This window comes from Nerophis ophidion, linkage group LG02, assembly GCF_033978795.1.
Source record: "Nerophis ophidion isolate RoL-2023_Sa linkage group LG02, RoL_Noph_v1.0, whole genome shotgun sequence".
Lineage (NCBI taxonomy): Eukaryota > Metazoa > Chordata > Actinopteri > Syngnathiformes > Syngnathidae > Nerophis > Nerophis ophidion.
The window spans coordinates 64626941-64649443 of record NC_084612.1 but is presented as its reverse complement, the minus strand read 5'-3'; the positions used below and the strand labels follow the sequence as shown (position 1 = coordinate 64649443).

Sequence of the window (22503 nt, the reverse complement as noted above, 5' to 3'; positions counted from 1 at the left end):
CCTTCTTATGTCTTATAATTGTACTCAATATGTCCTATAGTAAGCATGTGTATCTAATGTTATTAACTTAACAGTGAGGGCTGTTTAATGGGTAGTGTTTGTCTCACTCCTGGTTGTGTATGACTGTCAAACATCATACAGTGATGCGTTCAGGGGACCCCTTGTTATGTCTTATAATTGTACTGAAAATGTCCTATAAACAGCATTTTAATATATTATCAATAACTTTACAGTGAGTGCTGTTTAATTGGTAGTGTCCGTCTCACTCATGGTTGTTTGTGACTGTCAAACGTCATACAGTGATGCGTTCAGGGCACCCCTTGTTATGTCTTATAATTGTACGTGGCGCAGTGGGAGAGTGGCCGTGTGCAACCCGAGGGTCCCTGGTTCAAATCCCACCTAGTACCAACCTCGTCATGTCCGTTGTGTCCTGAGCAAGACACTTCACCCTTGCTCCTGATGGGTGCTGGTTGGCGCCTTGCATGGCAGCTCCCTCCATAAGTGTGTGAATGTGTGTGTGAATGGGTAAATGTGGAAGTACTGTCAAAGCGCTTTGAGTACCTTGAAGGTAGAAAAGCGCTATACAACTACAACCCATTTATCATTTATTTATTTACTCAATATGTCCTATACAGTAAGCATGTGTATCTATTGTTATTAACTATACAGTGAGGGCCGTTTTAATTGGTAGTGTCTGTCTCACTCCTGGTTATGTATGACTGTCAAACATCATACAGTGATGCGTTCAGGGGAACCCTTGTAATGTGTACTCAATATGTCCTATAACAAGCATGTGTATCTATTGTTATTAATTTTTCAGTGAGTGCTGTTTTAATTGGTAGTGTCTGTCTCTCTCATGGTTGTGTGTGACTGTCAAACGTCACACAGTGATGCGTTCAGGGGACCCCTTGTAATGTCTTTTAATTATACTCAATATGTCCTATAATAAGAATGTGTATCTATTGTTATTAACTTTACAGTGAGTGCTGTTTTAATTGGTAGTGTCTGTCACTCATGGTTGTGTGTGACTGTCAAACGTCATTAAGGGATGTGTTCAGGGGACCCCTTGTAATGTCTTATAATTTGACTCAATATCTCCTATAGTAAGCATTTTAATCTATTGTTATTAACTTTACAGTGAGTGCTGTTTTAATTGGTAGTGTCTGTCTCAATGGTCGTGTGTGACTGTCAAACGTCATACAGTGATGCCTTCAGGGGACCCCTTGTTATGTCTTATAATTGTACTCAATATGTCCTATATAGTAAGCATGTGTATCTATTGTTATGAACTTTACAGTGAGGGCTGTTTTAATTGGTAGTGTCTGTCTCACTCATGGTTGTGTGTGACTGTCAAACGTCACTAAGTGATGCGTTCAGGGGACCCCTTGTAATGTGTACTCAATATGTCCTGTAACAAGCATGTGTATCCATTGTTATTAACTTTACAGTGAGGGCTGTTTTAATTGGTAGTGTCTGTCTCACTCATGGTTGTGTGGGACTGTCAAACGTCACACAGTGATGCGTTCAGGAGACTCCTTGTAATGTCTTTTAATCGTACTCAATATGTACTATAGTAAGAATATTAATTTATTGTTATTATCTTTACAGTGAAGGCTGTTTTAATTGGCAGTGTCTGTCTCACTCATGGTTATGTATGACTGTCAAACGTCATACAGGGGCGGCATGGCGTAGTGGGTAGAGCGGCCGTGCCAGAAACCTGAGGGTTGCAGGTTCGCTTCCCACCTATTAACATCCAAAATCGTTGTGGTCTTGGGCAGGACACTTCACCCTTGCGCCCGGTGCCGGTCACACCGGTGAATGAATAATGAGTGAATTTTTGGTGGTGGTCGGAGGGGCCGTAGGCGCAAACTGGCAGCCACGCTTCCGTCAGTCTACCCCAGGGCAGCTGTGGCTACAAATGTAGCTTACCACCACCAGGTGTGAAAAATGATGGGTTCCCACTGCTCTGTGAACGCTTTGAGTATCTAACAATAGGAAAGCTCGATATAAATCTAATCCATTATTATTATTATTATTACAGTGATGTGTTCAGGGGACCCCTTCTTATGTTTTTTAATTGTACTCAATATGTCCTATGATAAGAATTTTAATCTATTGTTAATAACTTTACAGTGAATGCTGTTTTAATTGGTAGTTTCTGTCTCACTCATGGTTGTGTGTGACTCTCAAACGTCACACAGTGATGCGTTCAGGGGACCCATTTGTAATGTCTTTTAATTGTACTCAAAATGTAATGTAATAAGCATTTTATTCTACTGTTATTAACTTTACAGTGAGGGCTGTTTTAATTGGTAGTGTCTGTCTCACTCATGGTTGTGTGTGACTCTCAAACGTCACACAGTGATGTGTTCAGGGGACCCATTTGTAATGTCTTTTAATTGTACTCAAAATGTCATATAATAAGCATTTTATTCTATTGTTATTAACTTTACAGCGAGGGCTGTTTTAATTGGTAGTGTCTGTCTCACTCATGGTTGTGTGCGACTGTCAACGTCATACAGTGATGCATTCAGGGGACCCCTTGTAATGTCTTATAATTTGACTCAATATGTCCTATAGTAAGCATGTGTATCTAATGTTATTAACTTAACAGTGAGGGCTGTTTAATTGGTAGTGTCTGTCTCACTCATGGTTGTGTATGACTGTCAAACATCATACAGTGATGCGTTCAGGGGACCCCTTGTTATGTCTTATAATTGTACTCAATTTGTCCTATAATAAGCATGTGTATCTATTGTTATTAACTTTACAGTGAGGAATGTTTAATTGGTAGTGTCTGTCTCACTCATGGTTGTGTGTGACTGTCAAACGTCATACAGTGATGCGTTCAGGGGACCCCTTGTTATGTCTTGTAATTTGACTCAATATGTACTATGATAAGAATGTTAATTTATTGTTATTATCTTTACAGTGAGGGCTGTTTAATTGCTGCAAGCCTCCTTTGAAGCGAAGTGAATTATATTTATATAGCGCTTTTCTCTAGTGACTTAAAGCGTTTTACATAGTGAAACCTCATATCTAAGTTACATTTAAATATATGGGGGTGGCACTGGGAGCAGGTGGGTAAAGTGTTTTGCCCAAAGACACAATGGCAGTGACTAGGATGGCGCGAGCGGGGATCGAACCTGGATGGAACCCTCAAGTTGCTGGCGACCGAGCTATACCACCCCTTTGCATTCGCTTAGATTAACAATCTTGACAATTGTGCATCTTCATTTTTGCGACTCAAATGTGTGTGTATGTGTGTTTGTGTGTGTGTGTGTTTGCAGTGGCATGACTCAGCCTGGCTGCTAGAGGGCTTTTTAACCATGATTGTTCCAAGCCAAGGTGAGGGGGTGTGCGCACTGCGGGCTTGCCGCACAGGTAAAGCGGGTATGGTTGCTTGGAAACCGCTGCAGGGGTGTCGTGGAGCGGGGGCGGCAACTCCCTCTCTCTCTGTCTCACTCTTGTCTGTTGCAAGCAAGGCTTCAAGTTGTCCTCCCAACATGGTGTTGTACCAGAGCTTATTATTGTACGTCATGACTTTTAGTCCTGCAGCTTGCTGTCCAATAGGAAAGTGGTGCATTGGTGTTGATTACACCTGAGCAAATGCCTTTTAGCATTGGAAAAGTTGCAATAAAACGGGGTGGTGCATTGCATTAAATGGCACAAGTATTTATTTTGTCATTATGCACCCTGTGAAGCAGTGGTCCCCAGCCTCTTTTTTTGTGAAAAACTACAAATCACTAAAACGCTGAATTAGTGGGAGCCCTGGGTTTTTTTCTTTGCAATGAAATGCTGAATGAAATCAGCCTTTGGCTACAATCTGTCACATTTACTGTATATTTGATATGTTCATTAATGTGCATTGTATCATGTCACAAAGTTGTAACAAATGGTAACTTCCTATGAAGAGTTTCATTGTACATCTATAAACAAGCTCTTTGGTGTGTCTAGTGCACAGGTGTCAAACTCAAGGCCCGCGGGCCAAATCTGGCCCTCCACGTCATTTTATATGGTCCGCAAAAGCCTGGAAATAATATGTGTCAATGAAATACCTTATATTTTCTTTCTTTACTTTCTTATTTTACTACTAAAGGTATTAGTTTTTTTTCCTTGTTTGACAGGGTAAAAAATAGTGTCCAATATTGCAACAAATATTATACTATCAAACTTTGTTGGTCAAAGTCCAAATAAATACTTAAATATCTGCTTAACTTATGGTTTCGAAGCAAGTTGTCCATCAAATTGTACACTGTAAAAATGACGAATAGATTTTACTGTAAAATTTAGGGAGTTTGTTTGTTTTTTTACAGTAAATTTCTGTCGAATGAGCTGTCGGTTTTTTTTGTTTTTCTAATCTACGGTTGATGATTTTATGGTACAAAATGGCAGCTAAATTGTCAAAATAAAATTAAACAGCGGTACCGTATTTCTATTTACAGTAATGTGTTGTAAAAAATAATAATAGTAAAAAAAAACATATATTTTACAGTAAAAGTCTGGCAACTAAGCTGCCACTTTTTTCTGTAAAAAACAGTAGTCAAATCCACAGATTTTTTTTTACTCCATCCACCCATCCATTTTCTACCGGTTATTCCCATTGGGTCGCGGGGGGCGCTCGTGCCTATCTCAGCTGCAATCCGGTGGAAGGCAGCGTACACCCTGGACAAGTTGCCTCCTCATCGGAGGGCCAACACAGTTAGACAGACAACTTTCACTCTTACATTCACACACTAGGGCCAATTTAATTTGAAACATTTAAATTCATAGGCAAATTCATTAATTATTTACTGTCACAAGCGGCCCTCTATTGGCAGCCATGACTGCAGTGTGGCCCGAAATGAAAACAAGTTTGACACCCCTGGTCGAGTGGGACCGGCCAAATATAAGTCGGAGAAAATGCAGTCCTTTTATACATTCAGGGGATACTGCACCTAAATGTTACATCAGTGTGTAAAGGATATCACCACATGGGCTCGTGAACACTTTACAAAACCACTGTCAGTAACTACAGCTTGTCGCAACATCTGTAAGTGCGTAATGCCAGAGCTTTTTATTGTACGTCATAACTTTTAGTCATGCAGCTTGCAGTCCAATAATCAGCAGAGTAAAGTGGTGCATTATTGTTGATTACACCTGAGCAAATGCTTTTTGGCATTGTAAAATTTGCAATAAAACTGGGTGGTACATTGCATTATTTATTTCATCATTATATACCCTGCATAGAGTGAAAGAACTGTCAAAAGAGGGAGCTAGCTGTTTTAATGACATTCAGACTTTACTTAAATCAATAACAAAGCAGCAACTCTTCAGCCGTGGCTCACTAGTGCAATAAAAAGGCCGGAAATGTGTCCTGTGAAAAACTGTCCTGCTGGAACTCTCTAATAACTAAAGTTCCTTGGGTGAATAATGTGAATTCACTACACCGGTATGTTTTAGCACTTTCATGGCGAGTTTACTGACCAATATAAGTAAGAACTTTACACTACTTATATCAGAAATGGCAAGAGCGGAGGATGAATGTCCCATAACAAGAATATAGAGAAAATGAAGAAGCTTAACGACTACGACGTTTTACGGACTACAAAGGAGGACTCGCACAAATTTTCAGGACTTATGCATATCCTAAATACAGATCAGCAGGTACCAATAGGTAAAAATGTCGCTTTTGCATAATATTGGGAAACCAATATGTCTTACCTTATAAACACACCATAATAATACTCGTATGTTGAAGCACAGTACAATCCATTAAGTGGTGCGGCTACATAGCTTACCAAAGACATACTAAAACATTTTGATAGATTTTTGAACGCCGTGTGAACATATCAAAATGGAACATGTCAAAATGTGGTGTCGTTTACTTGAGTCGTATTGCAGTTTACAAGTATCTCATATGTGACTGCCATTATTATTGGAGTCTACACATATCTCTTATGTGTGACTGCCATCTACTGGTCACACTTATCATTTCACCATGTACCAAATAAAATAGCTTCGAGGTCGGTAAGCACAGCCAAAAACATTCCGTACACTAGGCGCACCGGGTTATAAGGCGCACTGTCGAGTTTTGAGAAAATGAATGGATTTTAAGTGCGCCTTATAGTCCGAAAAATACGGTATACACTGTAAGTATATATTCATTGTCGTAAGCGGCACATTCATAATAACAGGTAATGTTTTTATATTTTGGTCATTCTAAGCATACAGGGCCACCTAAATGCACAGGCTTACCTGGGGGTCCCCACTTAAAATCAGGGTCCCGGATTTTGATGGCGGAAAGGTGTTCATAGCTGCCAATCGCAAACAGCTCAGCTTTGTCTAGCGATCGTGTACTCTCTCTCGCTCTCTCTCGGCTACTTTGTTTTTTCCAACTGCTCCAAGCGGGTAGAGAACCCAGGAGGCGAGTGCGCTGACTCCTGAGCTAAAAGCACAGGCAATCTCCCTAAACCCCAGCACTATTTGTGGATTTGACTGGAATTTGTTCGCAAAGGAGGTGTATTCATGAACAGAATTACTTTATAAATGAATTATATTTTTTCATTGTTGCTGTTCTGTTGAGTAAAATTATGCATTTTTTTTTTTTTGTAAAAACGTTGTTGTATGGGTGGCGGAGGGGAAATTGTTGAGGTCTGTGTGAGTGGGGCCAAAATTCCCTCAAATATGGGGACACTCCTCAATTTTTCCTTCAACAGCAACACTGACTACAAATCACGGCAGATTTTGTGAGCGACGACATAACCTAACAAAACAAACACTAACTGTACAATGTCTGCTCTCACTGGGATGACGACTGTTCGAATTAAGAATGAATCATAATCCTTGCGGAGGCTAAAAAAAAAGGCCATCTCCAGGTTTTAAGTTGACTGTAAATGTTGACCAACTTCTCGGTCTATGGACACATCCTTCCACTATCCAGGTGAGAGGCAAAATTAACTTTTACCAACTCAGAGGCGAGAGAGCAGCTTACCAGCTCAGTATGTCAAAAAAAAAAAATAGGTTATATCTCTGCGATCAATGCGCTGCTAAAAGTAGGTCTGTAACATTTAGCTCTTATAATAACAATATCGTGAATATTTCTTTAATATTCAGGTCACAAAATGTAAATTGAGTATTTTTTAACAATTTTTGGATGTTTTTTGGTGGATTTTATGAGCGAAGTAAACAAGATTATGTCATTAGCTCAAATGTTGACTTTGCTAGCGTTAGGGCTGTGAATCTTTGGGTGTTCCACGATTCGATAAAATATCGATTTTTTTCGATTCGATTCGATTCTTGATTCAAAAACGATATTTTTCCGATTCAAAAGGATTCTGTATTCATTCAATACTTAGGATTTCAGCAGGATCCACCCCAGTCTGGTGACACGCAAGCAGAGTAGTAGATTTAAAAAAAAAAAAAAAAGTTTTTATAATTGTAAAGGACAATGTTTTATCACCTGATTGCAATAATGTAAATGTGTTTTAATTATTAAACGAACCAAAAATATGACTTATTTTATCTTTGTGAAAACATTGGACACAGTGTGTTGTCAAGCTTATGAGATGCGATGCAAGTGTAAGCCACTGTGACACTATTGTTCTTTCTTTATTATTTTTATAAATGTCTAAAGATAATGTCAGTGAGGGATTTTTAATCACTGCTATGCTGAAATTATAATTAATATTGATACTGTTGTTGATCATATTAATTTTTGTTTCATTACTTTTGGTTTGTTCTGTGTCGTGTTTCTCTCCTCAATTGCTCTGTTTATTGCAGTTCTGAGTGTTGCTGGGTCAGGTTCGGTTTTGGAATGTGTGTGGTTTGTTGGATTGATTAAAAAAATAAATACATCGATTTTTAATAAAATGAAAATCGATTCTGTATCGCACAATGTAAACGATTTGATTCGTATTCGAATCGATTTTTTCCCACACCTTTAGCTAGCGTTTATTTATGAGTTACGATAAATTGAAAAAAGTATTCATGTGCTCTTTTCCTACATAAGGATTGATGATAGACAAAGTTCCCCCCAAAAAATGCAGTTCCCCTTTAAGTGTTGCTACATGTTCTTTTGTCACTTAGAACCTTCATGACTATATGTATCCTGCCTGGATGCACAACCCTTTACACTGCCTGAAGATCAAACCAGGGTTTGCAGATTGAGAGTCAAAAGCGCCTAAATTGACAGCTAATTGTCCAGCATGACTCATAATGCGTCAGGGAGTGAAGTTTACCTAAGTTCCACTGAGAATGTTACAGTGGAGTTGAAGGATTAGCCTCAATGGGCAGCATAAACCCCTATTTCCAGATGATGTACCCTTTTGTCCCTGGGAAAGTTACATTGGAACTGAGTATTGATTGTACCTGGAGAGAGACCGTCTTGGAACCTTTTAAAAACTATGCTCCCAGACTTTGTACTCACAAAGTTACATTGGAGTCCAGTAATTAGTTTTATGGGGTGGCACATAGGCGTAGGTTTGCACCAAGTTGGAAACATTGTATATGCCCTTTTCACCCTGGAAAGTCACCATGGGGTAAATTAGCAGTGTTTCCCACAGGACGGCAATCTATCTATGGCAATGGTGTGCTGAATTACATCATTTCATTTGTGCAACCCCCTCCCCCCTGGACAAGTCCAATAATAACGTGTTTAAGAGTAGGTGTGAATAACTACTGTTGAGTGTTTAACGGGGAAACTTGTGTGTGGAATTTACCACTGAGGTTCAAGTTGGACTCATTTACTTTAATTGTAGACTTTGCAACCTACTCATGCATGGCGTGCAATTCTTTAGTTTCATATCTGAAGTACAGGACAAACTGTACATATACATATATGTATACAGATATATACATATATACACATACATACTGTACATACATACATATATATATACACACATACATTTTTAGTATACATACACATACTAAAGACAATATAGTATTTATTCTTCTAATAACATGAACTCAATGTCTGCATCTTACATACATATTACAAAATAACCGGCCATAACTCCATTAGTAGTCAGGTACTATTTGGTAAGTAAACATAGCTGTCATTTTGACTATTATGGTATCAGAACATCATATTGCACATATTTAGAATAACCTATTTATCTTCACACGTGTCAATTAAAGCATTAGAAAACTCACATTGGTCGAGCGCAGGGGTCGGGAACCTTTTTGGCTGAGAGAGCCAAGAAGCCAAATATTTAAAAATGTACTTCCGTAAGAGCCATATAATATTTTTTTTAACACTGAACACAACAAAACGTGTGGATTTTTAAGAAAGACCAACAGTTTTAGAGAGGAACTTATTCTTTGTAATAACATTGTTATTCTGAAGCTAACTGTGGAAGGGGTGTGGCCTGCGGGCCTGCAGCGAAGTAGGGTGTTGCCAGGACCAGCCTCGAATTCAGCGACAGGTGCGTTGATGGCCCACCTGGGCCTTTTTATCTGGTCACCTGTCGCTATGTTATAAGCAGCAGCCAGGAGGAGAGACGGGCTTGGGGCTAGAAACCAGAGCGCGGGCAAGAACGAAAGAGAATTCGACAATTGCTGGAAAGCAACTGAGAGACTTATTGAAAAATAAAACAATATTGTAACACTGAAACTGGCTCTCATGTCAGTGCTTGGTGGTCTGAAGAACCCCCTGGAGGGCAAGCCACACACTAACCATCCATCCATCCATTTTCTACCGCTTATTCCCTTTTGGGGTCGCGGGGGGCGCTGGCGCCTATCTCAGCTACAATCGGGCGGAAGGCGGGGTACACCCTGGACAAGTCGCCAGCTCATCGCAGGGCCAACACAGATAGACAGACAACATTCACACTCACATTCAAACACTAGGGCCAATTTAGTGTTGCCAATCAACCTATCCCCAGGTGCATGTCTTTGGAAGTGGGAGGAAGCCGGAGTACCCGGAGGGAACCCACGCATTCACGGGGAGAACATGCAAACTCCACACAGGAAGATCCCGAGCCTGGATTTGAACCCAGGACTGCAGGAACTTCGTATTGTGAGGCAGACGCACTAACCCCTCTGCCACCGTGAAGCCCACACACTAACCAATAATAAACAAATGACTTCTTACCAACTTCTTAAACATAAAAATGCATGACAATATTTTATATTTTGAACGTTATTTTTAACACTGTGATTACAAGTGGAATTATTCATTACTTATCGTGTTAAGCAATGTCAGCTCAGATTTATCCGAGAGCCAGATGCAGTCATCAAAAGAGCCACATCTGGCTCGCGAGCCATAGGTTCCCTACCCCTGGTCTAGCGGAACTGACACTTTTTATATACAGTATGTATGGCTTTTAAATGGTGGTATATTATATGCGTGGTAGTACCTAAGGTGGCACACCACATGTGGACTATTAGAACCCTTGTTTTCACAAAACGTGCCCTTTTGACCCTTGAAATGTTACAAACCCCGTTTTCATGAGTGGGAAAATTGTGTTAGATGTAAATATAAACGGAATACAATGATTTGCAAATCATTTTCAACCCATATTCAGTTGAATATGCTACAAAGACAACATATTTGATGTTAAAACTGATAAACATTTTCTTTTTGCAAATAATCATTAACTTTAGATTTCGATGCTAGCAACACGTGACAAAGAAGTTGGGAAAGGTGGCAATAAATACTGATAAATTTGAGGAATGCTCATCAATAACACTTATTAGGAACATACCACAGGTGTGCAGGGTAATTGGGAACAGGTGGGTGCCATGATTAGGTCTAAAAGCAGCTTCCATGAAATGCTAAGTAATTCAAAAACAATTTGTAAGCAAATTGTGGAACGGTTTTAGAACAACATTTCTAAACGAGCTATTGCAAGGAATTTAGGGATTTTACCATCTACGGTCCGTAAAATCATCAAAAGGTTCAGAGAATCTGGAGAAATCACTGCAGGTAAGCGATGACATTACGGACCTTTGATCCCTCAGGCGGTACTGCATCAAAAACCGACATCAGTGTGTAAAGGATATCACCACATGGGCTCAGGAACACTTCATAAAACCACTGTCAGTAACTACAGTTGGCCGCTACATCTGTAAGTGCAAGTTAAAACTCTACTATGCAAAGCAAAAGCCATTTATCAACAACACCCAGGAACGCCGCCGGCTTCGCTGGGCCCGAGATGGACTGATGCAAAGTGGAAAAGTGTTCTGTGTTCTGACGAGTCCACATTTCAAATTATATTTGGAAACTGTGGACGTGGTGACCTCCGGAACAAAGAGAGAAATAACCATCCGGATTGTTATAAGCGCAAAGTTCAAAAGCCAGCATCTGTGATGGTATGGGGGTGTATCAGTGCCCAAGGCATGGGTAACTTACACATCTGTGAAGGCACTATTAATGCTGAATGGTCCATACAGGTTTTGGAGCAACATATGTTGTCAACCAAGCAACGTTATCATGGAAGCCCCTGCTTATTTCAGCAAAACAATGCCAAGCCACGTGTTACAACAGCGTGGCTTTGTAGTAAAAGAGTGCGGGTACTTTCCTGGCGTGCCTGCAGTCCAGACATGTCTCCCATCGAAAATGTGTGGCACATTATGAAGCGTAAAATACGACAACAAGACCCCGGACTGTTGAACGACTTAAGCTGTACATCCAGCAAAAGTGGTAAATAATTCCACTTTCAATGATCCAACAATTAGTTTCCTCAGTTCCCAAACGTTTATTGAGTGTGAAAAACTGTCCGGCCGGAACTCTCTAATAACTAAAGTTCCTTGGGTGAATAATTTGAATTCACTATACCGGTATGTTTTAGTGCTTTCGTGGCAAGTTTACTGACAGATATAAGTAAGAACTTTACACTACGTTGTATTAGAAATGGCAACAGCGGAGGGTGAATGTCCCATAACAAGAAAATAGAGAAAAAGATGAAGCTTAACGACTACGGCGTCATTACGAACTTCAAAAGCGGACTCGCGCAAATTTTCAGGACTTATGCAGATCCCAAATACAGATCCGCACGTACCATAAGGTAAAAATACTGCTTTTACATAATATTGCATAACCAAACGGCAAATGATATTTCTAAACCTTATAAACACAACATAATAATACTCGTACGTTGAAGCACAATACAATCCATCAAGCGGTGCGGCTTCATAGCTTACCAAAGTTACCCAAACGTTTATTGAGTGTTGGTAAAAGAAAAGGTGATGTAACACAGTGGTGAACATGCCCTTTCCCAACTACTTTGGCACGTGTTGCAGCCATGAAATTCTAAGTTAATTATTATTTGCAAAAAAAAAAAGTTTATGAGTTTGAACATCAAATATCTTGTCTTTGTAGTGCATTCAACTGAATATGGGTTGAAAAGGATTTGCAAATCATTGTATTCCGTTTATATTTACATCTAACACAGTTTCCCAACTCATATGGAAACAGGGTTTCTACTCTGGAGTCCAATAATTAATTCTAACAAATGATACATTGGTGTAGGTTGTTTCTAAGCGAAGTAATATTTTACCTTGTTAAGCGTGCTCTGGTATTGACTGGTGAGCAGAGACAATCGCCTTGCTTTTGCCCATAGTCAACTGGGATAGGGTTCAGCTCCCTGCAACCTTAAAACAGAGGGTGCATAAAAATGTTATTCTATATGTCTTAGAAAAGGGTGGTGGACTAGTGTAAATACATAGAGGAACACCAATAGTCTTCTAGAACCTGTATTTCTGGACCTTTTTGGCCACAATGGCTATTTTCCACTGCACATTACCTACTTGACTCTACTCTCTCGATGCTTTTCCAAAAATTACCCGGTCAACCAGGATTGCAAAAGGTGTCACTTTAAGTACTGTCTTCCCTTAAAGACTACTATAATCTTAACCATGTACTATTTGGGGTATATATTTGGGTAGATTGTACCAAAATGGATGACTAGAAACACTTTTTCTAAACTTTATCTCCTTTTGGGCCGGTGATACCATTGGGGTACAAAAGTGTAGATTGCACCTGGAATGACACCAAACTGTGATCCAAGGCCTACTTGTGGATCCAGAGCAAATATGTTGAGTGGTCTTGTGACACAACTTCAACCCTTGAGATACTCTATATATAGTATCCTAATGTGAAATAGTATTATACACACATAATACAACAAAAGAAACCCATCCATCCATCCATTTTCTACCCCTTATTCCCTTTGGGGTCGCGGGGAGCGCTGGTGCCTATCTCAGCGCCAATCGGGCAGAAGGCGGCGTACACCCTGGTCAAGTCGCCACTTCATCGCAGCAAAAGAAACCCACTATACATTTTTTTATGTTTGTGAACTATTACTCTATTCTGGAAAAAAGTTTATTGCAATTTTAAGTCAGTTTCCAAGTTGTAGTTTAGCAGTTGTTTGGTTCCTAAACCATTCGACCATTAAATAGTTCACCCTGGACTGTTGGATTAGTCAGAACTTTTCAGTATTTGTAAGTTAGTAATCTACATTGTCTAGGTTGTACCTATGGACGTTTAGAACCCTACTTTCCAAACCCGCCCACCCCTCCGTGCGTCGGTTGGGGTGGGCGGGGTTGTGGGGGGGGTGGGTTGGTGGTAGCTGGGTGTATAATGGAGCCCGGAAGCGTCAGGACACATGGGATTCTGGGTATTTGTTCTGTCGTGTATATGTTGTGTTATAGTGCGGATGTTTTCCTGAAATGTGTTTGTCATTCTTGTTTAGTGTGGGTTCACGGTGTGGCACATATTACCAAGAGTGTTAAAGTTGTTTATATCACAACCCTCAGTGTGACCTGTATGGCTGTTGAACAAGTATGCGTTGCAGTTGCGTATGCGGTCAGATAGAGGTCGCATCCAAAATCTGACCGGACGGCCGGCACACAGATAGCATGGTGAAAATCCTGGCGTGACGACATGTAGAAAGGGTGTTAGAGGCGTTGTCATCACGGCACGCCATCAAAGTTGATGTCCGGGTGAAAATCGAATAATGTTTACCCAGGAGATTGGAAATCTACCGGACTTCTCCGGGCGGTCAGCAATTATGAGGCTGAGCCACATCAGATTGGTCAAAAAGCCGCATGCGGCTCCGGAGCTCCGGGTTGCCGGCCCCTGACCTAGAGGGACACTATTGGACTCCTAGAACCTCTGTTTGCTGACCATGTATTTATTATATTCTGGTCTTTGGAGTCCAAAAATCATCCCTATTAGAAACAGTCTGTAGACGGTATGAAGGCACACCAGTGGATACTCAACCCATAGTTCCTGACAATATACCTTCTGGTGCTCAGAAAAGGTACTTTGGAGTCCAAGGTTTAAGTAGCAATTGACTCCCTGTAGTCCTTGTTTCTTGACTATAAAAAGACTCATTTTCCGACCAAATGATCCGAATGAAGTGGTTTCCACGCTCGGCCTGGACCACACATGGTTTGTTTTAATCCCGCTGCCTGTAAGTGCTCCGATGGTGGAGTGCCAGGATGAACTGTCTTTGCACCTGTTGCAAGAGGAAGCACAAGCCCACCAGGGGGTTCATTATCAAGGATCATGTTGCTTCCCGTCCACCCCCCGCCACCCCCCTGTGTCCTGCTGAACCGAGTCGACAGACTTGGCATGTCTCGTTGGGGCAGTATGGCCTCCGGCTGATGCCGCCATGCTTCCTGTTGTTTTAGGGCTTTGTTTCCTAGCAGCTGTCAGGTCTGCACATAAATATGGCTCACGGGAGACAAGGAATTGGGATTTAAGGGGGGGGGATGCTTCGCCTGTACATACTGTACAGGTGATATCACAAATACGTCCACATTTTCATCCCTTGTCACACCTAGGACCACATTTCAACGTTCTGCACCATTGCCCCCAGATTGTGAAATACGTAAACAGGTTAATCCAGTCACATCACGTCTCTATATTTGCCTCCAGTAGATTTCTGACCCCAGTTAAACAAATGGAGGTTTGCTCGGGTGTCCGATCCCCCCCTGCTGAATATCGTAGACGTGGTTTACTCAGGCCTGACACATACTTGACATGACACAAACATTCAGGTCATTTTACATGAGGAGTTGTTGCGACATCAGGTGCCACTCTGGTAACCGGAGGAGCCCCTTCCTCTGCACGTCAAGCCCAGGCAGATTGTAGCAACGGGCCCGTTTTTTGTTGCAGGAAAAGTGCTCTAAAATGTACAACATCTGAGTAAAAATGTATACTACTTTTCAACTTTTTTAAAATAGGTCGCAATGGTCTGACAATGGTGCATGTATTGGAAGTGTCTTAAACTTTACACAGTTTAAAGGCCTACTGGAACCCACTACTACCGACCACGCAGTCTGATAGTTTATATATCAATGATGAAATATTAACATTGCAACACATGCCAATACGGCCGGTTTAGTTTACTAAATTGCAATTTTAAATTTCCCGTGGAGTTTCTTGTTGAAAACGTGGCGGAATGATGACGCTTGCGCGTGACGTCACGAACTGTCAGGAAATACTAGTGCAGCACCAAAGTCGTCTCTTTTCATCGCGCAATAAAACCGTATTATGGACATCTGTGTTGCTGAATCTTTTGCAATTTGTTCAATTAATAATGGAGACTATAACGAACAATGCTGTTGGTGGAAAGCGGTGTATTGCAGCTGTCTTTAGCCCCGAGGCACAGTCGGTGTTTCTTTGTTTTTAACACAGAGCAGTCAAGCGAACATGTTTCTCTATGTCAACCAGCATGTTTTTGGATGGGAAAATTGTGATATATATCTTACCGGAGACATCATTGGATTATTCGTCCTCCTGCAGTAGCTGTTTAAAAGGCTCCTTGGCTTCTCCCTGAGAAACTGCGTGTTCACCGCAGCCATCCGACCTCGAGGTATGTCTTTACAATCCAACTAAAACACTATTAAAACAATAAGCAGATAAGGGATCTTCCAGAATTATCATAGTAAATGTGTCTAATTACATCTGAAACGCTCACACTGCCGCCGCCCGGAGCCGTCGCTTTTTATTTTTTAATTTTTTTCTAATGTCCTTCGCTATAAATATCATCATCCACAAATCTTTCATCCTCGCTCAAATTAATGGGGAAATTGTCGTTTTCTCGGTCCGAATAGCTCTGGCTGCTGGAGGCTATGATTATAAACAATGTGAAGACGTGAGGAGCCCTCACCCTTGTGACGTCATCGTCTGCGACTTCCGGTAAAGGCAAGGCTTTTTTATCAGCACCAAAAGTTGCGAACTTTATCGTTGATGTTCTCTACTAAATCCTTTCAGCAAAAATATGGCAATATCGCGAAAGGATCAAGTATGACACATAGAATGGACCTGCTATCCCTGTTTAAATAAGAACATCTCATTTCAGTAGGCCTTTAAGTGCTTTTAGTAAGCCTCATTGAGAAGATGTTGTATTGTATGTCTCTAGCTTTAATGCACATGAGCTGTTTTTGCCACACAAGAAGTGCTTTTGTTTACTTTAAACCCTTTTTACATGCACGCTATTACTCATTATCTCTAATTGTCCTATGTAATAGATGACAAAGACCACATACAACAATGTAACACAGAGGTCCTCAAAAGGGAGTTCGTAACTCCGAGAGCAAGGGTCGGCAACCCAAAATGTTGAAAGAGATATATTGGACCGCAAATACAAATAAGTGATCGGTCTGGTACCGCAAACAATTTAAAGACTTATATAAGTCTTATAATGATGGCAACTCACGATGTAAGTGGCTAATTAGATATATTAGCCTACTATCAAAATGACTTTAAAAGTCTTGTATAAGCATACTTGCCAATCTTGAGTCCTCCGAATTTGGGAGATATTGGGGAGATGAAGGTGTAGCGGGGTGTGTATACATATATATATATAAATATATATATATATATATATATATATATATATATATATATATATATATATATATATATATATATATATATACATACATACATACATACATACATATATATATATATATATATATATATATATATATATATATATATATATATATATATATATATATATATATATATATATATAAACAACCCGTTCATGAGTGAGTATATCCGTTCGGCCACCGTCTGATCTACAAAATTTGCAAGTAGCATACCCCTTCCCCGTCGAGCTGTCCTGGATGAACTGAAATAATTTTTTTCCAATCATTTTGGAACTTGCAAGCGTACTTCTTCTTCTTACTCGTTGTCGCCATGTCTCTTCTTCGTTCTTTTGCTTCGTCTCTGTTATGTTTTTGGACATTGCTACTTGCCGTAGTTTTGAAGCAATGCATGATGGGAATCCGGATGTTGCGTGTCAGTGTATTAGCGTGCCGGCTGGAATAAACACATGCTGTGAAATAGCTCCGCGCCTGCCTACTTTATGGGTTATAGATAAACATGTGGATAACGGAGACATATATACTGTATATATAATAGTCTCCTTTTCAGGTGAGAGGGACGCTAAAGGCAGTACTTTTAAGGCACGCCCCAATATTGTTGGCCGGGTGGAAATCGGGAGAAATTCGGGAGAATGCTTGTCCCGGGAGATTTTCGGGAGGGGCACTGAAATACGGGAGTATCCCGGGAAAATCGGGAGGGTTGGCAAGTATGTATATAAGTGTTACAATGACTATACGTGTCTATATTAGCTATACTAGCCTAATATCAAATGCCGACGCACATTTTCGTTGACAGAAAAGTAGTATTTTCATTTTTGTTCTACATAATTTTGCAGCATTGGAAATCATTAGTAAAACAGAGGCTTCTTACAGGAAAAAATAACTTCTGGAGAAATGACTGGCTCAGAATGGCCAAAAATATAGATGTTTGTGTCCAAGTTAAAGGAAACAGCAGGCTGTCTTCTTCTATTGGATTTATTACAATCTTTGATGTGGTCTGGAACAACATGGCACACAAACGATCATGAGAAATGCAGCCAATCTTACATACAGATAATGTGTCATGAGACATGCAAATACAAATTAAATACGCAGAGGACATAAGTAAAGAAAAGTAAATGAGCTCTAATATACCTACAAGCGAGGCATAATTATGCAATATGTACATACAGCTAGCCTAAATAGCATGTTAGCATCGATTAGCTTGCAGTCATGGATTGACCGAATATGCCTGATTAGCACTCCAGCGTATCAATAAAATCAACACAGCTTCCCTTTTGTGCATTTACGCACAGCATAAAACGTTTAGTGGACAAAATGAGACAAATAAGGATATTAGTAGGACACAACAGTGCTTGCCAAATACTCTCATCAGTGAAGTATATTTAATCTAAACAGTGGGATTTCTAACCATTATGTGATGTCATGTTTGTCGTCCGACAGAAACCATCATCAACTTCATCTTTTTCCATTTTCACACACCTCAGAGCCACTAGAGCGGCGTAAAGAGCCGCATGGCTGACCCCTGTCCTAGAGGGTCTGCAAAAGAACTGCAGGGTGTCATGATATTTTTGGATGATAAAACCTTTATAAATATAGTTTTATATTTTTCTTGCACAAATGCGTTTAAATAGACATTAACATTGATCCAAAACACTGCAGTATACTTAAATATAATATAAATGGCAGTGGCATGGCCACTCTACTCACTGTACATTACTAATACGTTTAACATAAAAACATGGATATAATAATTATGTAATTATATTTGTTTTAGCATTAAAGATAGCTAGCAATTAGTCCACTAGTTGCCAGCTTGCTATTAGTTGTGCTATACTGTATTATTTGTTTGTACTGCACAATAACAAGGTACCGTTTTTAGGATTAGTTTAACAATCGTATACAGGTTGAGGGTCCCTGCTCTAATTCTCCATCATTTTGGTGGTTCATTGGCCTGGAAAATGTTGAAGACCCCTGACGTAGCATTAAGGAGTTGGACAGGAAACGTTCGCAACACCAGGATAGCTGCGAGCTTGAATGCTAACATTGTAGTAGTTTATATCTTGACATAGACAGACAGATAAAACATTAACATTCACTTTACTCTGTGCCCTAGAAAAATTAAACTGTAAGCAAGTTCAAAACAGTGAAAAAAATTCAAAAGCACTGATCGCGCTAGGCGCGAATCAGAGGCGATAGCATGTCCATGAGAAAGAGGGTTTCCTTCGTGATGTCATAGGCTATGTTCATGCTGCAGGGTCGAATATCCAAATCCGATTTTTTGTCATATCCGATCTGTTTTAGTGGCTGTTCACATTACAAAAAGAAAATAACGTTTTCTGATGTGAATGCAATCTGACCCGCATGCGTACATGACGTCGTACGCACTGCTGTGTTTACGGAAATAAACATGGCTTCCAAGGTCTCAGTAATGGTGCATTTGTGGCAATTTCAAAGATTTTGTGCAATCAAAGTCGCCATTCTCCAAAGCTTATTATTGCGCGTGGAAGATTAATTTGGAAAAGGACAAGCATTTTGGCTCTCGCAGTTTTACGGGATAATTTGCTGCGAAATCTGCTTGAAGAGCGTGTCTGTGGACGAGCAAAACATATTTTTTTCACCTGTTGTCTGCTCCGTTGTTAACTAACCGTGTATTTTGGCGTATAATTATGTTCGCTTTTTGATGCCGTTTTGATCAGATGAAAGCCACCTGATCGTGGGAGCGTTCATATTGAGGACACATTGCATATATATATATATATATATATATATATATATATATATATATATATATATATATATATATATATGTATATATATATATATATATATATATATATATGTATATATATATATATATATATATATATATATATATATATATATATATATATATGTGTATGTATGTATGTATGTATTACAGGCCAAAAGTTTGGCCTCCTTTCATTGTGATTACTTTATTTACATCAGTATTTACAATGTAGATTGTTACTGAAGGCATCAAAACTATGACACCTGTAAAGTGAAAACCCTTTCAGGTGACTACCTCTTGAAGCTCATCGAGAGAATGCCCAGAGTGTGCAAAACAGCAATCAGAACAACGGGTGGCTATTTTGAAGAAACTAGAATATAAAACATGCTTTCAGTTATTTCACCTTTTTTGTTAAGTACATAACTCCCCATGTGATGCTTTCAGTGACAATCTACAATGTAAATACTGATGTAAATAAAGTAATCACAATGAAAGGAGGCCAAACTTTTGGCCTGTAATACATACATACATACATGGATGTATGTATGTATGTATGTATGGTCATGAAAATAAAGAAAATGCATTGAATTTGAAGCTGTGTTCAAACCTTTGGCCTGTACTGTGTACATATATATCACATGGACATGAAAAAATCCGATACAGGTGACTTATGAGCAAAAAAAAAACGGAATTGACCTGCAGTGTGAACAAGACCATCATTTTCACCCAAGGGAGGAAGACGATAGATTATTCTCATGCTCATTGCTCAAAATTAGCCTCTAGGACTGTTAAGCATTGATACCTCCTGTCCATTCAAACATGGCCGCTAGTCTGTTGTTTTGCTTTCAGGCTTAATATTCATGAAGTTTTTTCTTGACTGCGCCACAGGTACACCAGGAGCAGTGTGGTAGCCAGCTGTCCCAAATTGAGTGTTTTCTGGCTTTGATGCGACCCGAGTGTGCCTGGAGCATGTCCACAGTGGGCCTGACTGCCCAGGAGACATCTTTTCCCGTAGAACACCCCTTCCTGCGGGGCGGGTACTGTCGTCACAGCATGGCCGGATCCAAACCATCGTGGAACTTTCGCCACGAGCTGGAGTGAGTGTGCAGATTTACTGGCGAGCATGGAATGGTTTCATGTGAGTGGTAGTAATGTGTTTTATCCTCGACAGCTTCTACTTTAATCTGAAATCTGCACACGCAGATCCCAGCTCTCATGGGCAGCAGAAGGGTCCGCCAACTCTAAGTTACGAGAGTAAGTGTCGGGAAACAACAAAGGCTGCATTGTTTTGTATTCTGCATTGGCTCCCCAACAGAAAAAAAAAAAAAAAAAAAAAAAAATTAGGGACATGGATTAAAAAAAAGTAGAGTGAACTTGTTTGTATTTAACACAATACTATGAGCCTATTCAGACAAATTGTTCTAGTGGCACATAAATAAATAGATATATAGAATAATAAATACATAACAAATACATAAATAGAAAGCTAAGGCTTTAAAGATGCAATACTACTATAAAGTTTTCCCAGTTTTTCACATTATGTTTTGGTTTTAGTTTATTTCGAACATAATAAGGTACATCACATTTTTCCAGTTTGTCATTACAGCATGAACGAAAAGGAGTAGGAAGAAGCAGAGCTTTTTTAATTTCCCTCCGTTATATTTTCATAACAATTGCCAACACATTTGTACACTTCCTGTGCCCGATTTGTAACACAATTTAGATAAATAAATACATGTCATGATCCAGTGTCCAGGTCATGGCTTGATTTTTGTTTGGTAGCTTTTTTCCTATGTTTTAGTCCAGGGGTCCCCAAGCTTTTTGACACTGGGGCCGCATTGGGTTGAAAAAAATTGGCCGGGGGCCAGGCTGTATACAGTATATATGTATTCAGAGCGTGTTGATGTCGTGTTATCAATGGAAAATGCATTTTTAGACAATATGATTTGCCTGAGCGGCTAGGAGACACCGAGAGCAACAAGCTATAGAAAATGGATCAGAAAGGACGGATTAAAAAAAATAAAAAAAATATAATAATAATAAAAACTTTTTTTTAAATTTTTAGCTTGGGAGTTTCTGTGGGCCGGATTTTTAACACAATTTAGATGAATAAATAAAAGTCATGAGCCGTTGCCCGGGTCATGACTTGATTTATGTTTAGTAGTTTTTTTCCTGTTTTATTCCTCAAACTTTATGACTCGGGGGCCGCATTGGGTGAAAAAAAATTGGCCGGGGGTCGGGCTGTATACACTATTTATATTCCGAGCGCGATGATGTCACTTTATCAATGGAAAATGCATTTTTAGACAATATAATTTGCCAGAGCGGCTAGGAGACACCGAGAGTAACAAACGGTAGAAAATAGATTAGAAAGAACAGATTGAAAAAAAAAAAAAATTAAAATAATAATAAAACTATTTTTATTAAATTTTTTAGCTTGGGAGTTTCCGCGGGTTGGATTTTTAACACAATTTGGATAAATAGATACATGTCATGATCCGTTGCCTGGGTCATGGCTTGATTTATGTTTTGGAGCTTTTTTCCTATGTTTTAGTCTCGGGGTCCCCAAACTTGATGACTCGGGGGCCGCATTGGGTTAAAAAAAATTGTCCGGGGGCCAGCCTGTATATATATATATATATATATATAAATATATATATATACATATATATATATATATATATATATATATATGTTCCAAGCGCGATGATGTCGCGTTATCAAAGGAAATTGCATTTTTAAACAATACGATTTGCCTGAGCGTCTCGGAGACACCGAGAGTAACAAGCGGTAAAAAATGGATCAGAAAGGACGGATTAAAAAAAAATCTTAATGATAATAAAACCTTTACTTTTCTTTTTTTTTTTTATCATGGTAGTTTCTGCGGTTCGGATTTTTAACACAAATTAATATAAATAAAT

The 22503-nt window shown here is 39.5% G+C and overlaps 1 protein-coding gene across 2 annotated transcripts in view; it reads left to right on the top strand.

The window, feature by feature from the left end:
- Positions 1-22503, top strand: part of errfi1a (ERBB receptor feedback inhibitor 1a) — a 41952-nt gene that overhangs the window by 726 nt on the left and 18723 nt on the right. The window contains exons 2-4 of one of the 2 annotated variants that reach the window (XM_061888520.1): positions 3291-3348; positions 20471-20679; positions 20754-20836. In XM_061888520.1, the coding sequence (XP_061744504.1) occupies positions 20528-20679; positions 20754-20836 (235 nt within the window). In that variant the 5' untranslated portion in view covers positions 3291-3348; positions 20471-20527. The remainder of the gene's footprint in view (positions 1-3290; positions 3349-20470; positions 20680-20753; positions 20837-22503) is intronic. The other variant, XM_061888511.1, reaches the window with a different exon arrangement.